The 23,734-nt window shown below is 41.8% G+C and overlaps 1 protein-coding gene across 7 annotated transcripts in view; it reads left to right on the top strand.

Annotated features, from left to right (window-relative positions):
* The window catches only part of MCTP1 (multiple C2 and transmembrane domain containing 1), a gene marked incomplete at its 3' end in the record, with an annotated part of 198,899 nt that overhangs the window by 2,650 nt on the left and 172,515 nt on the right, over positions 1 to 23,734 (top strand). For 2 of the 7 annotated variants that reach the window (XM_081212360.1, XM_081212361.1), the window contains exon 1: positions 416 to 446. The exons of 4 other annotated variants lie outside the window; for them this stretch is intronic. In XM_081212360.1, coding sequence (XP_081068486.1) covers positions 417 to 446 — 30 coding nt within the window. In that variant the 5' untranslated portion in view covers position 416. Of the gene's footprint in view, positions 1 to 415; positions 447 to 14,812; positions 15,042 to 23,734 lie in introns of those variants that run through there. One more of the 7 variants, XM_081212359.1, reaches the window with a different exon arrangement.

Below are 23,734 nucleotides of genomic sequence, written 5' to 3' on the forward strand. Positions count from 1 at the left end.
TTTCATTTGGGGAGGGGGGGAGTGGAGGAGTTTTGGTTCAGGTGTTCTTTAATTCTGGAGAAAATGTTTTATCCTTGGTTATGTAGGAAGGTCCAGGCAGGTGAAAGGTGTTAACACCTGTACACATAAGAATGTGCAGTTGGCTCGTTTTCTTAAACAGCAGGTTTGAACACTGGAAACTGGTCTTGACATTGAAGTAATCTACATGTGTGTTTACTGGAGTGCAGTTAGCTTGGATGTATAACGTCTGACACTAGAGAGATACAGAGTGTAAATTAGAGTTGGGAATATTTGCAGTGGTTGCAGCATTTGGATTTTCCCACCCTATATGATGTCAGAGCCTTTGTCAGCAAATAAGCTCTGAATAAGATTGATGTCTAAATCTGAATGAAGAAATGATGGCTCAGGCAGGACACATGCAGAGAACCAATGCTGCTTCTGTGCAGGTAACTTATTTCATTCACGCTTACTGTGAGATTGGTGTGAGATATTGAGTGTATATAGACTTACTCTGATATTTGCAGGCAACTACATTAACAGCATGATGTGCAAAGTAATTTGTAGTGTCAGTATTTTGAGACAGCCGCAAGGCTACTTGTTCCATCCACTTGTACAATCAATCCCCTTTTAGAAACAACATATATAAATATTTTGAAGATGAGATGATTTCTTTTAAAAGTAGATATTTGTACTCCATAGGTTAAATATTCCTTAGCTAAACAGAAAATGTGCACAAACCAGAAGGAGTACTATCTTCAGTACCTCAGAGACATCTGCCTCCCCCCCTCCCAATTTGGATTATACCCACTTAAACGCCAACAATATTCTTAACCTTCATAAAGCAAAAAAATGACAGTCGTATTTCGGTAATTTCCCCCCCAAACTGACTTTCATTGTATCTCATTTTATTTATAAATACAAGTATTTATAAACTGTCAGGTCATGAAAAAATATTGTGGCAGTGATACATGTGCGCTTTAGGAGTAAGACCTTCTGAACTCAATAGGATTTACTTCTGAGTAGACATGCCATCAACCTGCTTCCCTGGATCACTTTTTGCTTGAAAAAGCATGAGTCAAATTTAGATGTATTCTGGGTGGGTAAAATGTCCTGAAATAAACCAATGACTGGTGTGTTAGAAGAAAGACAGATCTGTTTCTTTGGGTTGGCTTTTGTTGGAAAAATCACATGGAACATTTTTACTCCAATATGCTAACTTACATGGATTTTTTAAAAAAGGCCACCTTATCCCCCTCCATTTTTAAGATTAATTTGGTTGCCTTGTAATGTCTTTTGCCCCATGTGATTCTTTACAGAAAGAAAACTGTCAGTAGTAAGTGGCTGAAATATGGGGACGTTGTTTATTACTATGCAGGTGAAAATAGATTAAAAGGACCGTGATATTTTTTTGCAATGAAAACTACATCCCGGAGTGGATTTCAACCCCGTGTTTCCTATAAAGAATTAATAAAAATTAACGTTGGAAATCCTGGTCTAGGACCTGATTAATTGGTCACAATGCCTTGGAAATTAAGTGTATTGTTAACCTTATGTGCACAATAACATGTACAAGTAACACTAAAATCTGTGATATTTCCTTTTTAGACTATTTGCTGTAGTTGTCACTAAATTTGTATACTATCCATCCATTCAAATTCTCTAAAAGCAAGATAAAATAAACCAGAACAGCATAAAGCTCAGCAACTCCCCTAAAAATATGTATAATAAACTATATGTTTCTGAAGTATAGACTTAATCCATTAACTCTTGATGGCAACAAGATTCTCATGGTCAGTTAGAATGCTTCAAGTAGCAATTGGAGGGCTGCTGTCTGAAAGCATTATTACTCATGCTCTAATTCTTAGCACATTAACTTGGAAGTTAGCTCTGTTGATTGAAATGGAGCATGCTTCTAGACAAGTGTGCATAAGACAAGATCCTTTACTTTGCTACATCATATTACCTATGCTGCAGAGTTGGTTTCTTTATTAACTGTACATATACATTTAACACTTCTCTTTAGATTTTAGAAATTCCACTCTAAACACAAGATTAAAGATGAAACAGTTGTAAAAAATAGGTGGTGTTTCTATGTTTCTGTTCATTTAATTTAGTTTGTCCTGGAAGCGTAATAGCAATGGGAAGGCACGTTATGGTAGGTTTGTATGATGGAAAAGCTGAAGCTCATTAGAAGGATTATGAGAGATCAATGTTCTTTTTGCAGCCTATGGGATAGTTGTCTTTGGGGGGGGAATCCTTTGTACACCTTGCTTGACATAATTATGCCCTGATAAAGGGTACAATTCTAAACAAATGGCACTAGTTGCATAATCTGTCTTTTGGAATCCACTCTTGCTGTTCTCTTGAGCATAATTTATTACTACTTTTGTTTACTCTTAATGCCTATGTGGTTACAAAAATCAATTATACTAGCTCCATCTGTGCACATACTTTTTTTTTCTTGGAGAAAACTTGATAGCTGAATGCATAAAATCCTTGCTAAGCATTGTGTCTTGGAAGCTCTTTAGGGCACTGTCAAAACAAAGGGAGTTGAACTTCAAGAAGCAAGATTCCGATGTCTCTAGACTCTAAAATAGAAAAAGTGAGAGATAATCTTAGGCAACAACTTTTTATACATTTGTGTTTTTCCCTTGGCTTCAGTAGACCTTCAATTTGCTGATCGAAGGTTGGCGGTTCGAATCCCCACGACGGGGTGAGCTCCCATTGCTCGGTCCCTGCTCCTCCCAACCTAGCAGTTTGAAAGCACGTCAAAGTGCAATTAGATAAATAGGTACTGCTCTGGCGGGAAGGTAAACGGCGTTTCCATGCGCTGCTCTGGTTCGCCAGAAGTGGCTTAGTCATGCTGGCCACATGACCTGGAAGCTGTACACTGGCTCGCTCAGCCAATAAAACGAGATGAGCGCCGCAACCCCAGAGTCGTCTGCGACTGGACCTAATGGTCAGGGGTCCCTTTACCTTTACCTACAGCTATACAAATCAAATAGGTTTGGCTGCTAGTAGTCATGGACATGGGTGAGGCAGGGGCAAGAACTCTGCAGGTGCTCAATTCTTGATTTTGAACTGTGTGTGGCAAAATAGCTGAAGAACATGGCTTGGTTCAACACCTGATTTTTCTCCCCAGAATTCAATAATTTGATCTAGGCATTGAAAGTGAGTGGAGCAGCGAAGAAGAAGAAAAATGCATTGGTCAGGAATAGAACATATCTATGTAGCACTATTTCTGGAAGTTGCATTTGCAACCTTAGGATTGTACGTCATCATCTGAAGACCCCACCTGCACACTTCCTTCATTATAAGTCTGCATTTGAAGTTAGTTGTATAGCCTGGGAGAGAATAAGTTTGTAGCTCAGGGTGATAGGATGTTCCACTTCCCCTGAGGTGTACCATTCCTGTGGCAGAGAATCTTTTGCTGGCAGACTTGCTTTTGAGTATTATCCTTCACTTTCTTCTTGCTGGTATTGTTCTACAAAAAGGGGAGGAATGCAGAGGTGTCTATTTTTGTTACTACTCTTGGCACTAAATTATCTCCACCCAGGAAGCATAGCGGATGAATTTTGAATATCATTGTTATACGCCTATCTACCGTAATTTGAGCTCCTTACAGAAAAAGTAGCTTACATGAGCTTTTTAGCATCCTTAATTGTGTGTGCACTCAGACCATTCCCTACTTAAACATTACTGTGCGTGTGTGAATGTAACGGAAAATGACTGACTTAAGGAGAGAATTGGAATCCTAGCATATGCAGAAGGGCAAATCTCTCAGATGTGTTTTGGCATTCCCCCCCCCTCCTGTTGCCTCAGTTCAGTATCTTAATAATGCTAAAAGAGCCTTACTGGTTCAGAACAAAGGTCCACCCAGTTCCACATTCTAGACTCACAGTGACTAACCAGATGTTCTGCAGGTGGGACTTCTATGGCCATGAGAGGAACAGTGTTCTCCCCATTTGTGCTCCCCAGCAACTGGTATTCAGATGCACACATCTGTTCTGCTCTGTGCTCCATTTAGAAGAAGAGCTGGATGTAAATATAATACCACCTTCAGTATCACAAGGGGAAGTCAGCCTACTTATGAGTTAATGGCTTGCTTCCTGGGAGGAGAAAGTGGGATAATGTACACCGAGGTCTAATACTTACCGGGAACCAATCTTCTGAGTTGTGGGTGCTGAACAAATTAATCTCATGTAGTGCCTTGGAAGGAATATTCCCCTACGAGAAAAAGGAATATTCCCCTACCCATCCCCTACGAGAGAAATCCTTTATTTACAGAGTGTGTGTGTGTGGCAAGGATGGGAAACTGATGACTTAGCAAGGATCTCTTAAGCCCCTACCTGACCTTCCAGTCCTAAAGAGTCTTTACCACCCATGCTTAATGATGCATGCCTGGCTTTCCCCCTCAGGGACTTGTGCAAAGAAATCAAAACAGTTTCCTCTCCAATGTAAATTGCTATAGAGGCTCCAGAGTTTGCTTCTTCAGCACTCTGAGATTAAGAGTATCATGCTCTACCAACTGGGCTATTAGGGGGCAGTCTTCATTTTCTGTTGCCTGTGATTTTAAAACACACACACACACGAGTCTCTCTATATGTATGTATTTTTGGCCTTTCAATCTTCATTCAATTTGTCGCTATTGTTAGTGTTGTCTCTTAGGACCTTAATGTAGCCCACGGCAGAAAATTACATAATACCCTTGCCATGTGCTCAAGGTTGACGTGCTATGATCGACGCATTCAGTGGAATGAGACAGAAGATTTCTGAGTTGGCAGTGTAGATTGCACCACCAGAGTGAGGCTGAGTTATGCATTCCTTCATATGTGGATCCTGTGGCCTTCACGATGCTACCACTCTTGTAATCCCTGACTATTGGTCATGCTGACTAGAGCTTATAGGACATGGGAGTCCATCAACTTCTGCAGGTTTCGCATTCCTGATGTAGAATATTAGCATTGCCAATAGATGTTTTTGTGCCATATAAAAGGCAGAAAGGTTGATTTTATATGGGGTGCATGTTTAAACTTTTGTGTATTTTGATACTTGTATGAACTTTAATTTGTAGTAAGTGGTTGTATACTAGCTCTCTGTTTATTGTGGTAGTTGACTATTTGTATGGAATTTCTTCTTTCTACAGGAGAATTTAAGAGTATAAACCTTCACCTGCACTTGGAAGGGATGCAATTTAATCCATCACCTCAGAATTTCACCTCACCATATTGTTGCATGTGTTGACATGACCTAAGATATTAGATAACACAAAGGAGGTAATCAGTTGCATGGAAAAGGAGAGTTAAGTAGCGTATTTCGTATGGCAGTCAAGGGAACCGCTAGGAGGTAGAGCTCCAGTAACAGGAGACAATAAGCTGAAAGATCTTGAATCTGAGCATGTTGCACGTCAAATTTTCACTTTTGCACATGCATATTTTTGTCAAACTAAGAATTTTCCAAGAGGTTTTTTTTTTTTTAAAGTAAAAGCCCACCCAACATGATTAACCTACCATAGGAAATTCAGTCTTAATGAAACACTTGGAGAGTGAATTCTGAAACAAATTGTGAGCATGATGGTATTTTTCAGGATGTTCTTCAGGGATCCTTGTCAGTGTGGTGAAATGTTGCATACAAAATGTTACAGCTATAAATAGATTTTCTCACGAACACTCATTTCATTGCAAGTAGATGTGCCTTTCTAGCTCATTTAAAATCAGCACGTAGTTCTGAAACTGACAGCCTGCCAATCAGCGGATACAGTGCAGTCCTCTACTCAGAAGTCCCATTGAGTTCAGTGTAGTTTACTTCCAGATATAGGACTGCAGTACAAAACTTGCTGTGTTCTGTACATGACTAATGTGTTTGACTAATATATAGGGGCAGTTAAGCTAAATGGCGTAGGATTTACGGTAGTTAGGAAAAATCGTGGGGAAGTAAACAGCCTCCCTCAACACTGCTTCACTAGTCAGATTCTGTGCCCCCTGTGACTAATTTGAGGGGTTTGTTTTTGGAGGCTTAAATGAGATATCTTTCTTGCTTCAGTGTGACTCTATCTCTATTTTGTGGGAAGCTTGCAAGCAGGACGTGAACACAACAGCAGTCTGCCTACCTTCGATTACTGCCTTTTGACAGTGAATGTAGAGCATAGCCATTGTTGGCCATGCTCTCTTCTGAGATACTAAAAGTCAGGTGTGGGAAGCCTTCACTTTATGGGGCTGATCTGGCTTGTTAAGCCTTTCCAAGTGGCCCGCCAACCCTGATCCATTGTGTTGGTATCATTGCCTTTGGCAGCAATGCTCTTCCCATGTCACCTTTGAAACTAATGATTGCTCTTTTCCTGGGTTGTCATTGGAGAGAAGAAGCATAGAGGAGTGGAAACAAGGGGAAACAAGTAATTTTTATGTTGGGTGGGGAGAGTAGTTGTTCCCATGTTTGTTTTGTCCATGGACACCACTGACCTGCAGCCTCATATGGTCAGCCAAGAAACAATGCAGCCCCTGGGATGAAAAGGTTCCTCAGCCCTTGTTATATAAGCTGTAAAGAATTCAGACCCGGATTTCCAGTATTCTTTTCCAACTGATGTTTGACAATCTGTGACTGCTGAGGATGTTCAAGCCTCGCTGGAATGTTTTTGGATGGACATTCTCCTTAGATGCTGAAACATATTTTTTTTAGTACGTTTGCATACATGGTTTCCCTGATCATGCTGATATTTTCCTCTTGTTTCACAATGACCCTGTATTTTTGGCTCGGTTCCTATTGGCACTCAATCACCTGTTTTGGTTATTAGAGAGAGTGATAGCTGCAGTTCTGAACAGATTGCTTTAACTAATTATGTTATGCTGCATTATAAAAAGTTCTGTCTACAGGTTCCTTTTTATTCTGTCCATACCATTATTTTATAAAATGATCCAATTATAGTGCCACATTGGAAACGTAATATTCAATTTGCTTCTTTGTGATAATATGTTGGGTGGGGGGGAATTGAGATAAAAAAATCCCTGTGCCAAATGTTTGTTCTTAAAATATATTTCTTTCTTGGCTGCGTTTTGCTTTAGGGCATTTATTCATTTAAAATGTTTCCTTTGCTTAAATTTTACAGGAAATCAATTAATAAATAGCTTTCATTTTACTTATGAAAGACCTGTCTAACTGCATCTGTCTGAAGCAGGGTTATTAACTGTAATGACACAGGACAAAAGAACAATGAATAGCAATAACCAGAGCAGTGATTTTTGTAACTTTCATATTGGATTTCATCTAGAAGGCGCCTGCTTCATTTTGCAGGATATAAATTTGTGAAATTGCTAAAGCATCATACTAAGTCTGAGGTATCCATTTCCCTCTGAAATCAATAGGACTTGTTGGGGGGGGGGTGATATAAGAGAACAAGGGAGCAAAATGTATTGCTCCACTTGCTCCTGTACTGCAGAAGAGCGATCTGACATGCTTTCACAAGGATTCTGTGGTAGACTACAGTTACCCTTTGGCCACACTCTGGCTAATATTTGTATAATCCACTGTGCTGTCATTGTTGTTTCTCTAGAAAATCTTCTGGATGCAGGTTCTTGATTCTCCTTGAGGCATTTCTCAGATGTTGCAAGTGAATCTGTGGTACAGTGGTGCCTCGCAAGACGAAATTAATTCGTTCCGCGAGTTTTGTCGTCTTGCGATTTTTTTCGTCTTGCGAAGCACGGTGTCGGGAAAGTTTTGGAAAAGCTTCAAAAATACCAAAGTCTTTAAAAACCTCAAAAAAGGCTACCACACCGCGTTCTATGAGTTGCTCCTCGAAGTCAAGTCGCAACTGTATTAGCGGTGTTAAGAAAAAGGAAACAAACCTGCAAGACGTTTCCGTCTTGCGAAGCAAGCCCATAGGGAAAATCGTCTTGCGAAGCAGCTCAAAAAACCCTTTCGTCTAGCGAGTTTTTTGTCTTGCGAGGCATTCGTCTTGCGAGGTACCACTGTATATGGAAATGGGAGCCATGAACAACTGCCTAGGTGTAATTCCTTGCAGTGGAGAGAGAGCTTGTGAACTTAAAGCACACAACTGCTTTCCATCATTCAGGTTGGGCTAGAATTATCCCTGGGGAGCCTTCCAGCTCTACGATTCTGTGATTCCAGTTGTGCTTTATGCTTCTGGCCCAGTGTGAGCCACAAAAGTGATGTGTCTGATGCAAATAGAAAGCTGTTGATGGGGGGGGGGATACACTGGGGTGGCCTGATCTTTTTCCTATCTTAAATTTATTCTGCCTTCCCAACTTTCATTGTGGCATTTGGTTGAATCTAGAGCATAAAACCAATTTACTTTGGCTCCTAGCACACATTGTTTCCCATAATCATCAGTCCTTTGTAAGGTGCAAAGAGAAGCTAATCTTTTTACTTTCAATATTGTTTCTCCTTTGGGACCATTTTTATTGGATTTTATTTTCAGTATATTGCAAGCTTTCATCCTCTTCGATGGTAGGTCAGTGATGATGTATAATTTTATGTGAAAAGTTCAGTGTATTTGGTTCCTTTTATAAAGGATTTTTTTCTTTCTTTTTTTGCTGAGAGCTGCTCTGGCTTCAGGGGTGGAGAAGGAAGTCCATATAAGAACCCTGCAGTATTCTCCTGTCTAAAGGGTAACACATAATATATTCAGCTTACACCGTGCATATCTGAATTTCACTGTAGATAACCAGGACCGAAGAAACTTGGGTCTTAATTACCTCTTACTAGTGAGCCACGAGAGGGACACGGGTAGCGCTGTGGTCTAAACCACTGAGCCTTGGGCTTGCTGATCGGAAGGTTGGCGGTTTGAATCCCTGCAACAGGGTGACCTCCTGTTGTTTGGTCCCAGTTCCTGCCAACCTAGCATTTTGAAAGCACGTCAGAGTGCAAGTAGATAAATAGGTACCGCTCCGGCGGGAAGGTAAATGGCATTTCTGTGTGCTGCTCTGGTTCGCCAGAAGCGGCTTAGTCATGCTGGCCACATGACCCGGAAGCTGTCTGTGGACAAACGCCAGCTCCCTCGGCCTATAGTGCGAGCTGAACATGCAACCCCCGAGTTGTCTGTGACTGGACCTAGCAATCAGGGGTACCTTTACCTAGTAAGCCCTGAAATGTCAATAATAGATACATAGCTTCCTCTCTCCCTGACTTCTTGGAGAATCGGAGGAGGATGTGTAGAAGTCAGCCCCAGGAGTGGGTTGGGGAAGAACTTTCTCTCACATTGCTTTCAGTAGTTGGGTGCAGGGAATGAGGTGAGCTGCTGCCTGTAAAACACCAGAATAATGAACTGTGAAGGTGACTTCATTCATCTTTTGGAATTTAGAAAGAAAAAGCAGTGCCTGTTTTCTAGGCAGTTGCTGTTGTGGTTTCTGTTTTGAAGCTGCATCCCTTGCTGTGGAATTGTCACCCCTGGTGTTCATTGGACATTGAGGTGGCTCTGTAATGACAGTTGCTCTGAAGATCTTCAGTCTTTTATTATGCTTCATGGATTTACAGTGTAACCCTATGCATGTTACATTGAGGAATGTGCTTGTGTTTGCAGCCTTAGATTTCTTTTCAAAATAATAAGTGTCAATATTTAAGATAGAAATTCTTTAGCGAAACTCTAACTGTTGGATTAGCAGCCTCATATAACCAACATGCTTACAGTTAATTAATGCAAGAAGGGGTTAAGACCATAGAGTAAGCTGTGCTGCCAGGTCATTCCACCTCACCTTGAGAAGGATGGTTATCAAGCCTTTGTTCTTCTCATTCCACCATGTGAACTCTACCAATAAGGAGGTCTTAAGATGGTCACTCCAAACTAAGACCCCATGGCTTAAGCAAGCTATCTTTGTGTTTTTATACAAATAATTTTGAAACATTTATCACTTTTGGAACCTGTGTTTTACTGACTATGCGTTCTTAACTGCTGTATGGAAATCTGACCTTGGTTTGTAAGTAAACCAATTTTAACTTACCAGTGTATGGTCTCTTTCTATGTTAAGGGAAGAGGGGAACTTTGGAAGCAACTTAGAAGGGGATATTTTAAAGGTTAAACAGCCTATATTTTTGCATTTGACTTTGCTGCATGTTTGTGATTTTAAATCTCTGCTTGGGTTCTCTCACAAAAGAGCACTTGTCCCAAACCTGGATCTTGCCATCCAGATAATTCACCTATTTATACTCGGTTTTTATCTTTAATCAAGCAAACACCAGCATTAACTGAGACAGTACAAGCCTTAGCCTTCTTTGTGGTGCCCCATGCTGGAGGATGTAACAAACAAGTCAGAGGCTCAAGTTGTTATCCAGTCCAGCCACTCCTGGGTGTCAGGATGAGATCCTCATAGTATATGCAGTAAATATGTTGTCCATGTTTTCTGACACTTGGTTTATAATTACTTGATTATAAAAACACAGGTTTTTCACACTGCAGATAACCTTATTTTAGGAGTGGTCTCATTTTGGTACTGCCATCCTTCTGAACACTGACTTCTAACTGCAATATAGGTATTTGCCTCCCCAAGGAAATTAGTCTAGCCAGATGCTACTGCAGATACACTCTCTCCCTGCCCCCATCCTGTGTATCAGTGAGTTGCACTTGAGATCTTATCTTCTGCTTGTTTAGCAATTTCCACTTTAGCAATTTGCACTTCAAGCTCCTTATCCATTTTCTTGGATTGAGACCAGCAAGGAAAGCATATGGTATTATTTTCAACAGGAAAAAAACAACCCCAGCCACTTTCCATATATAGATCAAAAGAAATACTGCATGCCTTTTTAACTGAATTACATATGAGAGAGTTAGTTACAGTTATGGCTTTGCCGCTCACATTTGCAGCAGTAGAATTACTGGGCGAATGTACCTTTGACAGTGTAAGATGTTCATGTTCAGGTAGATCTATAATAATTACTTTGGCTGCTGAGTGCAGCAAGATGTACTGAATTCCTGGACTAATGATTCATGGTAATTTGTTTGGTGCTTTTTGGAAAGAAACTCAGGTGCAATCATTTAGAAGACAAGCCAAGAAAAGTAAATATATAGATATATACATGTGTGCTAATTTATCTCTGCTTTCTTCTTCAGTGATTCCATTTTATGGGGTTGTGACGGAGCATTCTTAAAGCACATACCATTCTTTAGCAGATGCTCATATCTTGCTAATTTAATCTGCACTGGATTTGTTTTAAATGAAGAGTGGTATATAAACTATCAAAAATGTGTTGAGGGGGGAAGCCTTGGCTTGGGGAAGCTTTTGGGACTGACATGTATTCTGAAAATGGTGTGTTGGTACTATTGACAAGATGTTCAGAAGCCAACCTTCTGCTTTCTTAAAAATAAAAATTTTAAGCTTCTTAAAATAGGTACACAAGGGCTATCCATTCTTTCCCCATAAAATTGTGCTTGATACTTGAAGAGGTACTGATGCATTACAAGCAATACCTAGTTTGCTTTTAGTTAGCCAATCCCTCTCTTAAGACTGGTTTATCAGTCACTTGGCTGACTCATTTTTGTACAGGATATTTTACTGCTTATATAGAGCTACTATTCAAAAAGGCCTTCAACAACATTACATGTCTGGATTTCAAAGGCTTTCTAAATCAGAAATACACAGTCAGCAGTTTATTAATAGGCTTGCTATGTGTCAAGAACAATGTTCATTGAGAATACAAATGTCAGTGGTACCAGCAACCTGTGGTCTATTTTTATTTATAGGTGAAATGTTAGTAGCAAATGAGTTAACTCTGCAGTAGCTGGCCAAGTGAAAAGCGTATGTAAAGTCGCTGAATTTATTCAGTGCTGAAGTGTCCAGAGGTTCAGCAGGAGTTGGTTTAGGCTGCTCAGCCTCCCTCTTGCTCAGCCTCCCCACATAACAGCTGACTTGCGGGTAGCACAGCCTCCACAGCCGCTTTCCTGTATGTCCTCCAGCCTGCAGTTGGCCCTGGAGCTTCAACTCTGGATATTTTGGTCTGCATTGGAGAGAGCGTGGGGAGATAGCTGAAGAGCAGATAAAACCAGGTGTTTAGACCAGTGCATTCACAACTTATACAAATTTCGCTTGTGCACACGGGGGCCTGGAATGTAACCCCCACGTAACTGGGGAGTCACCTGTATTGATAGGATTTGCCTTAGGGAACCATCATATTATCAGACGAGCTCTTGAGTGTCTGTGTCGCTACTATATTAACCTCTGCTTTATTCTAGCCTTCATTTAGGGATAGAAATTGCCTCTTTGAAGAATTAAGAAACTGCTGATTGTAGATAAAATCTCTCAATCCTTGCTCCTACATATGTGCTATACAAACATGTTCTGCAGGCCATGGGATCAGTGTTCCTGTATAGGAAGGGGTTCAGTGCATTTGGAGATTATCTCCCCTTATAAGAACACTGTTATTGCTAATTCCGAACAAGCAGTGCAATTTAAAAGGAAAAAGAAAACTTGGAGTAAACTTGCTTGGGGGGTTGGAGAAAACCTTGGGTGAGAAGGGGTCAGAAATAAAATAAAATTCTGCCACAAAGCACAAGATCTGAAATATTTTCTTTAAATGAAACAGGCAGGCTAAAGACTGTCTCCCACTTTATTACAGGTTTGCTCAGTTGGAACAGATTTACAGGGGACCCAATGATTCTTCACAGTACAACTCTTAATAGTGCTCTGTATCGAATTCTACACAGGAGACCCTGGGGCTTTTTTTACTTTGAAATTTGTCTTCACAGCTGAATAAATAGCTATAGAGGTGGCAATTGTATTGTACCAGCCCAACACTGCGGGGTGTGATTTCTTGTGAAAGAGAGCAAATGCAGTTAGTATAACCACAATGTTTCAGTATTTATGTGTGTCTGTATTTGCAAGGAATATATTTTGGGAATAGAATTTCAAGGGGGGGGGGGGAATACAAAGGGAAGCTAACAGTTGGCCCTTAACCAAACTAAATCCCAAGGTGCCCTCTGTAGTTGACTAGCCATATGGCAGTTTGCTTTCGCAACTGCAGAAGCTGTCAAGCAGCCTGCACATAACGTACACACGGAATTGCAGCGAAGATGACAAATGAGGGACTTGTTCCCATCATGTTTGTGCCTTTGCCACAGGAAAGTTTAAAAGAAATAAAAGTGCTATCTTCTCATGTTTAGTCTCCTAAAATACAAAGTCTGCTGAATAAATTCTGTTTCAAGTGCTAGAGCTTAAGGCAATGCAAAAATATACTGTATGGACCTTTCAATGCCACATTAGATCCCTGGATATAGAGAGAGCACAAGGAATACAATAAGTAGGGGAAACACAGTGGTGTGTTCTAAGTTACTGTGTGTCTGGTGCTGTTTTGTTTTGAATATGAATTATGGAATTGAAGTAAACAGCCTCTCCTGCCCCTCCACCTCTTCTGCCACAAATCTTTCCTGCATTTTTGTGTTAGTGTGCAGCTGGCTATGCTTCTAGGGATGCTGTGTCAGAAGGGAAATAGGGGAGACTCAAGGCACTTCCAGATAGCCCAATCTGCCAGCTATATACTCATGTTCCAGTTTTCAAGTGAGGAGGGTGAGCAGAGTGTACTGAAGCACATCATCCTCCCCTTCTTCTACTGTGCTAATTAGAGGTTTATAACCAGTGCCCAGATTAAGGCAGGGAAAATAGGGGGAACTTATCAAAAGGAGCTTTCCTGAGTAGAACTTCACCACTTCCTTCTCCCCCAAACTCATGGAGAGCTGTAGATGGGATAAAGGAGATGGGGTTTTCCTTGACCCCCTCGTACGTTTACATGTAATTAAATGAATACCTAAACACAGCTCTGCAAAGGCTCTTGTCAGTTTCATGTCAGATACGGTACTTAGTTGGGACAAGGGCCTTCTCCATGGCCACATCCAAACTTTGCAACTTCATGTCTAAGGAGGTTCCTCTTACCATCTCCTTGTTGGCCTTTCACCGCAGTCTTAAGACTTTCACATTTAATACTTTCTTGGTCCTTTAGAGACTACTATAATTATGCAGTCTTTTTAGGACTTTCATTTTCGTTTTTCACTCCAGATTATTATTATTATTATTATTATTATTATTATTAATTAGTTAAACTTCTAGCTTTAGTCTGTCTTTCCCAGTATATTGCTGCTTTCAGCGCTCCACACATTGCAGGCATTGTGAATTTAAGCCATTGTTCCTCATGACCTCCATATCTCTTTTGATTGTTCTATTTATATTGCCCATATCATGGTTCTGACTACAGAAGGAAGCATCAAAATTAGGAATTTAAAGTGTTTCTCCCTCCTATCGGTATATGAATTTAAATTTCCTAGTCCGGGGATTCTCTGTTTTCAGTGGCTGTAATAAATACCGTATTTTTCGCTCTATAAGATGTATTTTTCGCTCTATAAGACGCACCAGACCACAAGACGCACCTAGTTTTTGGAGGAGGAAAACAAGAAAAAAAAATTCTGAATCTCAGAAGCCAGAACAGCAAGAGGGATCGCTGCACAGTGAAAGCAGCAATCCCTCTTGCTGTTCTGGCTTCTGTGATAGCTGCGCAGCCTTTATTCGCTCCATAAGACGCACACACATTTCTCCTTAGTTTTTAGGAGGGAAAAAGTGAGTCTTCTTATAGAGCAAAAAATACGGTAAATAAGAAAGTTGCTCGATGGGAGCAATTGGACTGTAATCTAAAAAGAAGTTTTGTGCATTTGCAAAGCAAGAACTCTGTGCACAATTGGTTTTGACTTTCTGCTGTAGCAGTTCCTGTTGCTGAAAAGACAAAACCACATTGTGAAAATTACTGTGGCAGAGGAAGCTGCGTTCGCATACCTTCACTTCTCCTTTTTTACATATGTATATTGCTACTGTTGTGTTGCACATCTGTAATCTTGTTGCTTCTGTGATCATCTTTTCTGCAGTATCTTACTGTTTCCGTTAAGATATTTGAAAGTGACTGTTGCATTCTAAAGGCATTGATACTAATCTTTCCAAACACTGATGCTGGAACTTTGCCCTCAACTTTTAGCCTTTGCTATTTCCGTTCTGTTCTCAGTGTTTATTTACTGCTGAAGTCCTAGATGCTGTGTGGAAGTGTAGAAGATGCATGCTCTGGTAAGTGGGTCATCCTTTCTTAGTAGTTGCACTAAGCTTTAATAATTCACACTCTTAATGGCATTTGCTCCTCTCTCTAATAACATTAAGTGGATTACTGAAAGTGTGTGTTAAGTGTCAACACAAACGTTAACTGGTTGGAAGAGTATGTATGAATTAGAATAAAAACGGATATGGTTTTTGTGGGGTATTCAACTATAAAAGAATCCATGGCAGCAGTGCTGCTTGTTTTGATAGCTCTCCTCTAAAATAACATCTTATATTAATGTAGGCAATGACAGTAACCTACCTAACAATATCTAAGTGTGAGAAATTTGTTATCTGTCAACACTGGTGCATTCTGACCTCCTGAACTAATTTGTGAACCAAAACACCATTATCGTTCAGATTTCATACTTCTTCAATTTTTTTGTTATACTATTCTTGGCTAAAAAATGTATGAAAATGCACAATATATATTTTAGGTCAAAATGTTTTTTAAATGATTACAATGAGAGAAAATATGTGCTTTATTATAAAATGCTACAGTGGTACCTCGCAAGACGAACGCCTCGCAAGACGGAAAACCCGCTAGACGAAAGGTTTTTCCGTTTTGGAGGCGCTTCGCAAAACGAATTTCCCTATGGGCTTCCTTCGCAAGACGAAAGCCCATAGGGAAATCTCCGGGACAGCGGGGAAGCACAGCGCGTCTTCCCCACTGTCCTTGGACCTCCTCTGAAGGCTGGCGGCGGGCGGAGAGACCTCCTCCCGCCGCCAGCCTTCGTTTCTCCGCTATCCCAGACGGCTTTTGAAGGCAGGCGGGGGGGGGGAGCAAAGACTTTCGCCCCCCGCCCGCCTTCAGAAGAGGTCCAGGACCTCTTCTGAAGGCCGGCGGGGGCAAAAGTCTTTGCTCCCCCCTGCCTGCCTTCCCGGGAGAGCGGAGAAACGCAGCGCCTTTCTCCGCTGTCCCGGAGGGCTTTTGAAGGCAGGCGGGGGGGAGCATAGACTTTCGCCCCCCGCCCGCCTTCAGAAGAGGTCCAGGACCTCTTCTGAAGGCCGGCGGGGGCAAAAGTCTTTGCTCCCCCCTGCCTGCCTTCCCGGGAGAGCGGAGAAACGCAGCGCCTTTCTCCGCTGTCCCGGAGGGCTTTTGAAGGCAGGCGGGGGGAGCATAGACTTTCGCCCCCCGCCCGCCTTCAGAAGAGGTCCAGGACCTCTTCTGAAGGCCAGCGGGGGGCAAAAGTCTTTGTCCCCCCTGCCTGCCTTCCCGGGGGCTTTTAAATCGCCCCGGGACAGCGGAGAAGTCCCCTGCTGTCCCGGGGCTTTTTAAAATGCTGGCGGGTGGCAGCGGAGGCTTCGCTCCCGCCCGCCAGCATTTTAAGATCGCCCCGGACAGCGGAGAAATCCCTCGCTGTCCCGGGGCTTTTTAAAATGCTGGCGGGCGACAGCGGAGGCTTCGCTCCCGCCCGCCAGCATTTTAAGATCGCCCCGGACAGCGGAGAAGTCCCCCGCTGTCCCGGGGCTTTTTAAAATGCTGGTGGGCGACAGCGGAGGCATCGCTCCCGCCCGCCAGCATTTTAAGATCGCCCCGGACAGCGGAGAAGTCCCCCGCTGTCCCGGGGTTTTTTAAAATGCTGGCGGGCAGCAGCGGAGGCTTTGCTCCCGCCCGCCAGCATTTTAAGATCGCCCCGGACAGCGGAGAAGTCCCCCGCTGTCCCGGGGTTTTTTAAAATGCTGGGGGTGGGAAGAAAAGCCCTTGGTCCCCCCCCAGCCTTCAGAAGAGGTCGGGGGACAGACTGTCCCCGGACCTGGTCTGAAGTCGGTTTCCATAGGAACGCATTAATTGATTTTCAATGCATTCCTATGGGAAACCGTGCTTCGCAAGACGGAAAAATCGCAAGACGACAAAACTTGCGGAACGAATTAATTTCGTCTTGCGAGGCACCACTGTATTTAAAATGGCTTAAATAATGTTTCTGTTAAATAACCCTCAGATTTAATTTAGAAACAGGAACAAGGCAACCAAATTATAAATGAAACTTACAAATGAACATGCAAAATTGATATAGGCGGGAAATAGTCTGATCTGTTCACTCCTAGTGAAATGCTTGGGACTTCCTTTCAATGCTGGATGTCCAGGTCTTGCTTCTGTCTTGTTAAGCTCTTTAATTTCCAAAACTTTGGCAGTTTTCAACAGAAAAAAAGCCTCAGTATTTTTCACTCAAACATTGAGTGCGGCTATGTTTCTGAACTTTTGTAGTGAACTTACCTAGGATGCACCTCTGTGTCTTATGTCACAATAATGAAAAGTACACACAAAGTCACAGAGAGGGTAAGGTATCCCTTGTGGATTTAAAAATGAAAAACAAGCAAACTTGGAAGCCTCATTGCACAAAATCCCTCTACTTACTTGCCTGTAATTTGGCAGCTCTCATCCCTTCAGAGCCTAGGCTTCAGAGCCTAGGACTTGCCGATCAGAAGGTCGGCGGTTCGAATTCCAACCTAGCAGTTCAAAAGCACACCAAAGTGCAAGTAGATAAATAGGTACCACTCTGGCGGGAAGGTAAACGGCGTTTCCGTGTGGTGCTCTCGTTCGCCAGAAGCGGCTTAGTCATGCTGGCCACATGACCCGGAAGCTGTACGCTGGCTCCCTCGGCCAGTAAAGAGATGAGCGCTGAAAAGTCGGTCACGACTGGACCTAATGGTCAGGAGTCCGTTTACCTTTACCTTATCCTTTCAGAAGGGGTTACTACTTGTTGTTGTTGACATCTAGCAAACAACAAATAAACAAGACATATAAATAAAACATTTTAAACACAAGAACATGTGAAAATAGTCACGTTAGTGCAGCTAATAATTTCAAGGCTGCCAGGAACAGTATATTACAGCCATTGAATGCCTGGGTGAACATGAATGTTTTTAAATTCCTCCTGAATGCTGTTAATGGCATAATAAAAATGTCATCCCATCCTGGAAAAAAAGGGGGGGGGGAATTATGTGGTTTTCAGATTTCAGACAATGGATAAGGCCTCTGAAATCAATGGAGTTGTGTGTGTTCCCTCCTGTGCACACTCATTCTCGAGAGCCAGTGTGGTGTAGTGGTTAAGAGCGGTAGACTCCTAATCTGGGGAACCGGGTTCGCGTCTCCGCTCCTCCACATGCAGCTGCTGGGTGACCTTGGGCCAGTCACACTTCCTTGAAGTCTCTCAGCCCCACTCACCTCACAGAGTGTTTGTTGTGGGGGAGGAAGGGAAAGGAGAATGTTAGCCGCTTTGAGACTCCTTAAAGGGAGTGAAAGGCGGGATATCAAATCCAAACTCTTCTTCTTCTTCTCTTCATATGGTTCTCTATAAACCAATATAAATTACAGAATGCAAACATTAAATGAACTGTTAAGAGTTCCAAACTCTTGAGTGCTTAAAAGGGTTATCTACCAGTATTAAGTGTGAATTAGCCTCTCAAGGCTGTATAATTGGCCTGAATCTTTATTCATCACCCGCCTTGAACTGCAACTACTTACCTATTGGTTAGATAGGAATCTATCTCCAGACTCTTGTCTCAGAAATACTTGTGGTTCTTGTGGTTGCATAGACTCCAACAAAATGTCTGCTCAAATGATCTTTCTTCTTTAATGTTCCAATACTTTGCTACATCAGAGTGAGTCCCAAATATCTGGATACTTTTTTCATCTTCCTCTGGTAGATGCATGATGTGAAGGGCAGCAGATGAAATTAGGCCAAATCTTCATTGACTGGCAGCCGGCAAGATAGGGGTTGGCATGGCTGTAGGGCCAGGATCAGTTCATCATTCAACTACCCAATGCTGGTGGAATAGAATCCACTGGGTTGGACTGAGACAAACCCATTCCATGGGAATCAGCCCATGCTGAACCTTGTTGTGGTGCAAGTCAAGCTGGTAAGGTCTTACTGGGTGACTGGGATGAGAATTTCAGCCAGGCAGAGACCCCAACCCGAGTTTGGGGGTTCCATGGCCAATTCCCCCTCAGGCTCCCCTTTTACTATGTTGATCCAGCCCAATGCCATTTTTGCCCCCCAAAAAGTATTCCACCTAACAAAGAAATCCATAATTTTTACTGGGGGAAATGTGGGAGAAAAACCCAATCACGGGACAGTCAGGTTGGGAGAGAAAAATAATTTCCGGCCCTGTCAACCAGCTACCCAAATTGCACAGTGAAGGCTCTAACCCGAGGGTGGGCAGGTGGGAATCCTGTGGGGCAAAATGTCCCTGAACTCCAGAATGGGGAGGTCTTGTAAAGGCTTCTACCTCCTCTGTCTCCTATTGCACCCATAGTACAGTGGTATCTCAGGTTAAGTACTTAATTCTTTCCGGAGGTCCGTACTTAACCTGAAACTGTTCTTAACCTGAAGCACCACTTTAGCTAATGGGGCCTCCTGCTGCTGCCGCGCCGCCGGAGCACAATTTCTGTTCTCATCCTGAAGCAAAGTTCTTAACCTGAAGCACTATTTCTGGGTTAGTGGAGTCTGTAACCTGAAGCATATGTAACCCGAGGTACCACTGTATTCTCCTGCAGGCCCAAGCAGAGATCATGGTACAGGTAAATCTGTTCCTATTTGCTTCTCATCGGCCCACACACCCCTGGGCAGAGGGGGACCAGGACCTAATTAGGCCTGAAATGAGGCTAAAATCCTTATGGTACACTCCTAATAATAAGAGCATGGTGTAGTGGTTAGAGTTGAGCTAGAACTGGGGAGCCCCAGGTCTCTATGTAGGCATGTGGCTCAGATGACCTTGGGGTGGTCTCTTTGTCTCAGCCGAAGCTCGCAATGACCCTGAGCAGAATACATAGCAGGTGGGAGAACCATTTAAGGCACTTCAAGTTTTCCCCAGAGAAACTATGGGATATAAATGTTTCAGTGTGCCACTAGCGAGGGTAGTTCTATTCCAGCTAATCACAAGGTTTACATTTCCTTGAACTGGCAAAGAGATGATGGAAAGCTAATGACTATTGGAGATAGACAAGTTTTGAAAGGATTTTGGATGGCATTAGCCTGAAATGTCAAACCTTTTTGAAGTTCATTGATCCATGTGACATTTTCTTTTGGTCTTCCTTAGATGGTGTATTGCAGTAAAAATGTACTTCAGAAATAGACAGATTTTTATTGGACGGAAAATGATAGAATCGGTGTGTCTAAAGCTGACTTTAAGATTGGAAGGCAGCAAAAGGATTAAAATAGCAACATTTTAAGCAGGGGGGGGGGGGAGAAGGAAGTTCAAGGCAAGTATTTCCAAGACAAGGCATCCTCTCTCTCCTCTCTGAGTTTTTCCAGAAATTTTGTGAAGGTACGTGTTGCTGTTTGCAATTGACAGTCCTTCAAAGTCTGCTTGGTTACCTTTTAATAGTGACAGGACTTTTGATCCTGTAGTCTAGTCATTGCAGAAAGGGATTAGTGGTCCTGTGTTCACAGCACAGTATCCTGTAGAAGTAAACATGTTTTGTGTACTTTAGTCTGCCTAACTAGTGTTGCAGATTAGTAATAAAGTGGGTACTTAAAAGTGTGTGAAAAGAAACTGTTCTAGATTTCTAATTATTGAACTCTTTTGCATTGCTCTTGCAGTAGTTGCTCCTAGACAGTTTAATATTATATCTCAATATGGTAACTGCTTGAGGCCCATCCTGCTGAGTATCCCAGTTTTGTGTGGCATCCACTAAATATGTCAGATAAGATTTATTATTAAAGTGTGCTTAAGTAATGACAATGGATTTCTGCAGGATAAAGGTGCGTGCCAGTACTGGCACGGGATGTTTTAAATTATTTTTAATGTTTTAATGCTGTAACCTGCCCTGGAACCTTACAGTAAAGGGTGGGTAATAAATAAAAATAAAAATAATACTGAGTTCAGTTGTCATGGCTATTCAGTAAATTACTGTGTGTGTGTGTGTGTGTGTATTTAATTGCATTTGTAGCCCATCTTTCCTCTAAAGAGTCCAAGGTAGTGCACATAGCCTCCCCCTTTTATCCTCACAACAACCCTGTGAGGTAGATTTGGCTGAGAATGAGTGATTGGCCCAAGATCACCCAGTGAGCTTCATGGCTGAATGGGGGATTTGAACCCGGGTCTCCCAGCTGTCTTTGCTTTATCTTGATGCAATTTGCACCTGATTCCTTAACAGTTTTAATATCCTGACCTACAGGCTTAAGTGTAGTCTTCACATGCTTTATTGTGATATGCTCTGATTTATTAATGGGTTTTGAAGAAATGCATTTTAAAAAACCATTCACTCTTTTAAAAAAGTTAGTTAAGCCCTTAAGAGATTTTCATACTTAGATATTTTGTGCATGCTTAACAGAACAGCAAGTCCTCTAATTTAAGAACAGATATTAATTTAAACACTGATGGATGTCTTGGTGGCAAACTGTTAATCATACTTAGTTGTGCTCAGCTGCAAATCACCATGCTATTCTTATTCACTTAACTTCAGCATTTGTTTTCCTTTCAGTAGATTCTATTTTTAACAAAGGAAACAATACTACTGAGTAAAGAAAACAATTTTGAGTTTTGTATTTTGCAGTTGTCACAAATGAACAAATTGCTTAGAAACTTTGTATATAGTTAATCCTTGACGAACATTCTGTGATTACACAAAGTAATTAGTCATCTTCTAAAATAACCCACGGCTTGAAACTCATGAATTTAGTAGCATGTCATTTGAATGTCTTTGGTCACAGTTCTGAAACTTAATATTTTGATTAGTCATTTGCAGCAAATACATAAAATTTGAGATGCAGACATTAAGAAATGCCAAGCAAACTAGGTTAAAGATGGCCAATCCACTAATGATAAAACTAGGCATGCTTTGAGAGCCTCTCTTGAATATAAAATGGAAGTTAGGTATTCTGAATAAATAATAACATAATTAATAATTGTGTGAATAGCTTTTAAAAAGAAAATAAAAAGTATGATTATCAGGACAGATAGTAACTTTGGTTAGTACTAAATTCAATGTGTAAGGGACCTGAATGTCCTGAAATAGTTCTTGCTACTTATACCATTGCCTATCTACAAAGTGATTTTCCTCCATTCATTGTGAATACTACATTGTATTCTCTCTGGGGCCAAGCAAATTGTAACCTTGCATTATGATGATAGTCTATCCCTGGATATTTTAAATTGGAGGGCAGAAAACCGAAAGCAGGTCAATCAAATGGGGACCCACAATCACATGTTGCAGAATATTTTGTTGATGACTACTGCCCATTCCTGTTGGTGGAAAATGAAGCGTTATACTGGGGAGACAACAAATGTTGAGAAGTAAACCTATTCACCATTGGAGATGCTGAGTGGCCTTGGCACCACTAGCAGAAACTTGACTGGTTGCTGGAGGCGGTGGCTATCTCTTCTTCCAGTATTGAAAATCTCTCAGAGGACCAGTGTTCCCTCTTACCTTAATGTCCAAGCAGGAGCCAAGTTTTGGCAGGATGAGGGTGGGATTTGAGGGGCAATAAAAAGCACCAAAGACTAGATTGTACAAAGGTGAGGTGCAAGTATTGTACCGTTTGTAAAATTGCAATTGTACAAATAACTTCAATAAATAGAGTTTATGGTGGGGAAAAAATTTCTGAGCTTGTGTGGTCTATGCACTGGTAACCTCCTAGTTCGATGGCTGCAATGCACTGTACATGGGCTGCCTTTGAGAATAGTCCAGAAACTTCAGCTGCTGCAGAATATGGCAGCTAAGCTGTTAACAGGAACTGTGCGCTCTGATTGCATTATGCTATTCCTTGCCCATCTGCATTGCCTGCTGATTTTTTTCTGGGCCCAGTTCAAGGTGCTATATTAACCCTATAAAGCCCTGCCTGACATGAGGCCCAAGTACCTGGCAGAACATCTCTTTCGCATATGCACCTACCCAGGCCTTAAGGTTGCTGTCAGAGACTCCTCTATGCGCCAGTGCCTTCTGAGGTGTGAAAGCTGGCAACAGAGGAGAGAGCCTTCTCAGTGATGCCCCCCCATCTGTGTAATATTCTCTCCCAAGAAACCTGTCTTGGTGCTCATCTAATGTCATTTCAGTGTCAGCAAAGACTTTTCTCATTTCTCTTCAGGAGTGCTTTGGAACATTAATTTTTTTAAAGAAATTATTGCATAGAACGTTACGTTTTGCTGATCAGCTATATGATTATGCTGTTCTGTTAGGTTCTGTAATAAGTTGTACATTACCTAGAGACTGTAGCAATAGGTAACTTCTAAATCTGCTAAAAAGTAACTTTAGGTTCCCTTATCAAAGTACATGTATACTGTGTGTACATCGTGAGACAAAGCGCTATATTCTGATATACCCTGGGTGTCTGGGATTTGGAATCCCTACTCAGGAAGCAGAATTTTGGGTTTTGTCTCCAATACACTTTGCCAGTTTGATCATATTTCTACCATAGGCTTGCCGGTCTAAAGTGACGAGACTTTTTCTTCAAATGGAAGTTCAGGCCTTCTAAATCCAGCCTGTGGACAGTCCGGGAATCAGTGTGTTTTAACATGAGTAGCATGTGTCCTTTTATTTAAAATGCACCTCTGGGTTATTTGTGGAGCATAGGAATTCGTTCATATTTTTTTTCAAAATATAGTCTGGCCCCCCACAAGATGTGAGAGACAGCGGACCGGCCCCTACCTTAGGCAAAAAAGTTTACTGACTTAGGAAAAAGATTGCTGATCCCTGCTCTAAGAGACTGGTCTCAGATTTC

Source organism: Podarcis bocagei (genome assembly GCF_964188305.1).
Source record: "Podarcis bocagei genome assembly, chromosome: 11".
Lineage (NCBI taxonomy): Eukaryota > Metazoa > Chordata > Lepidosauria > Squamata > Lacertidae > Podarcis > Podarcis bocagei.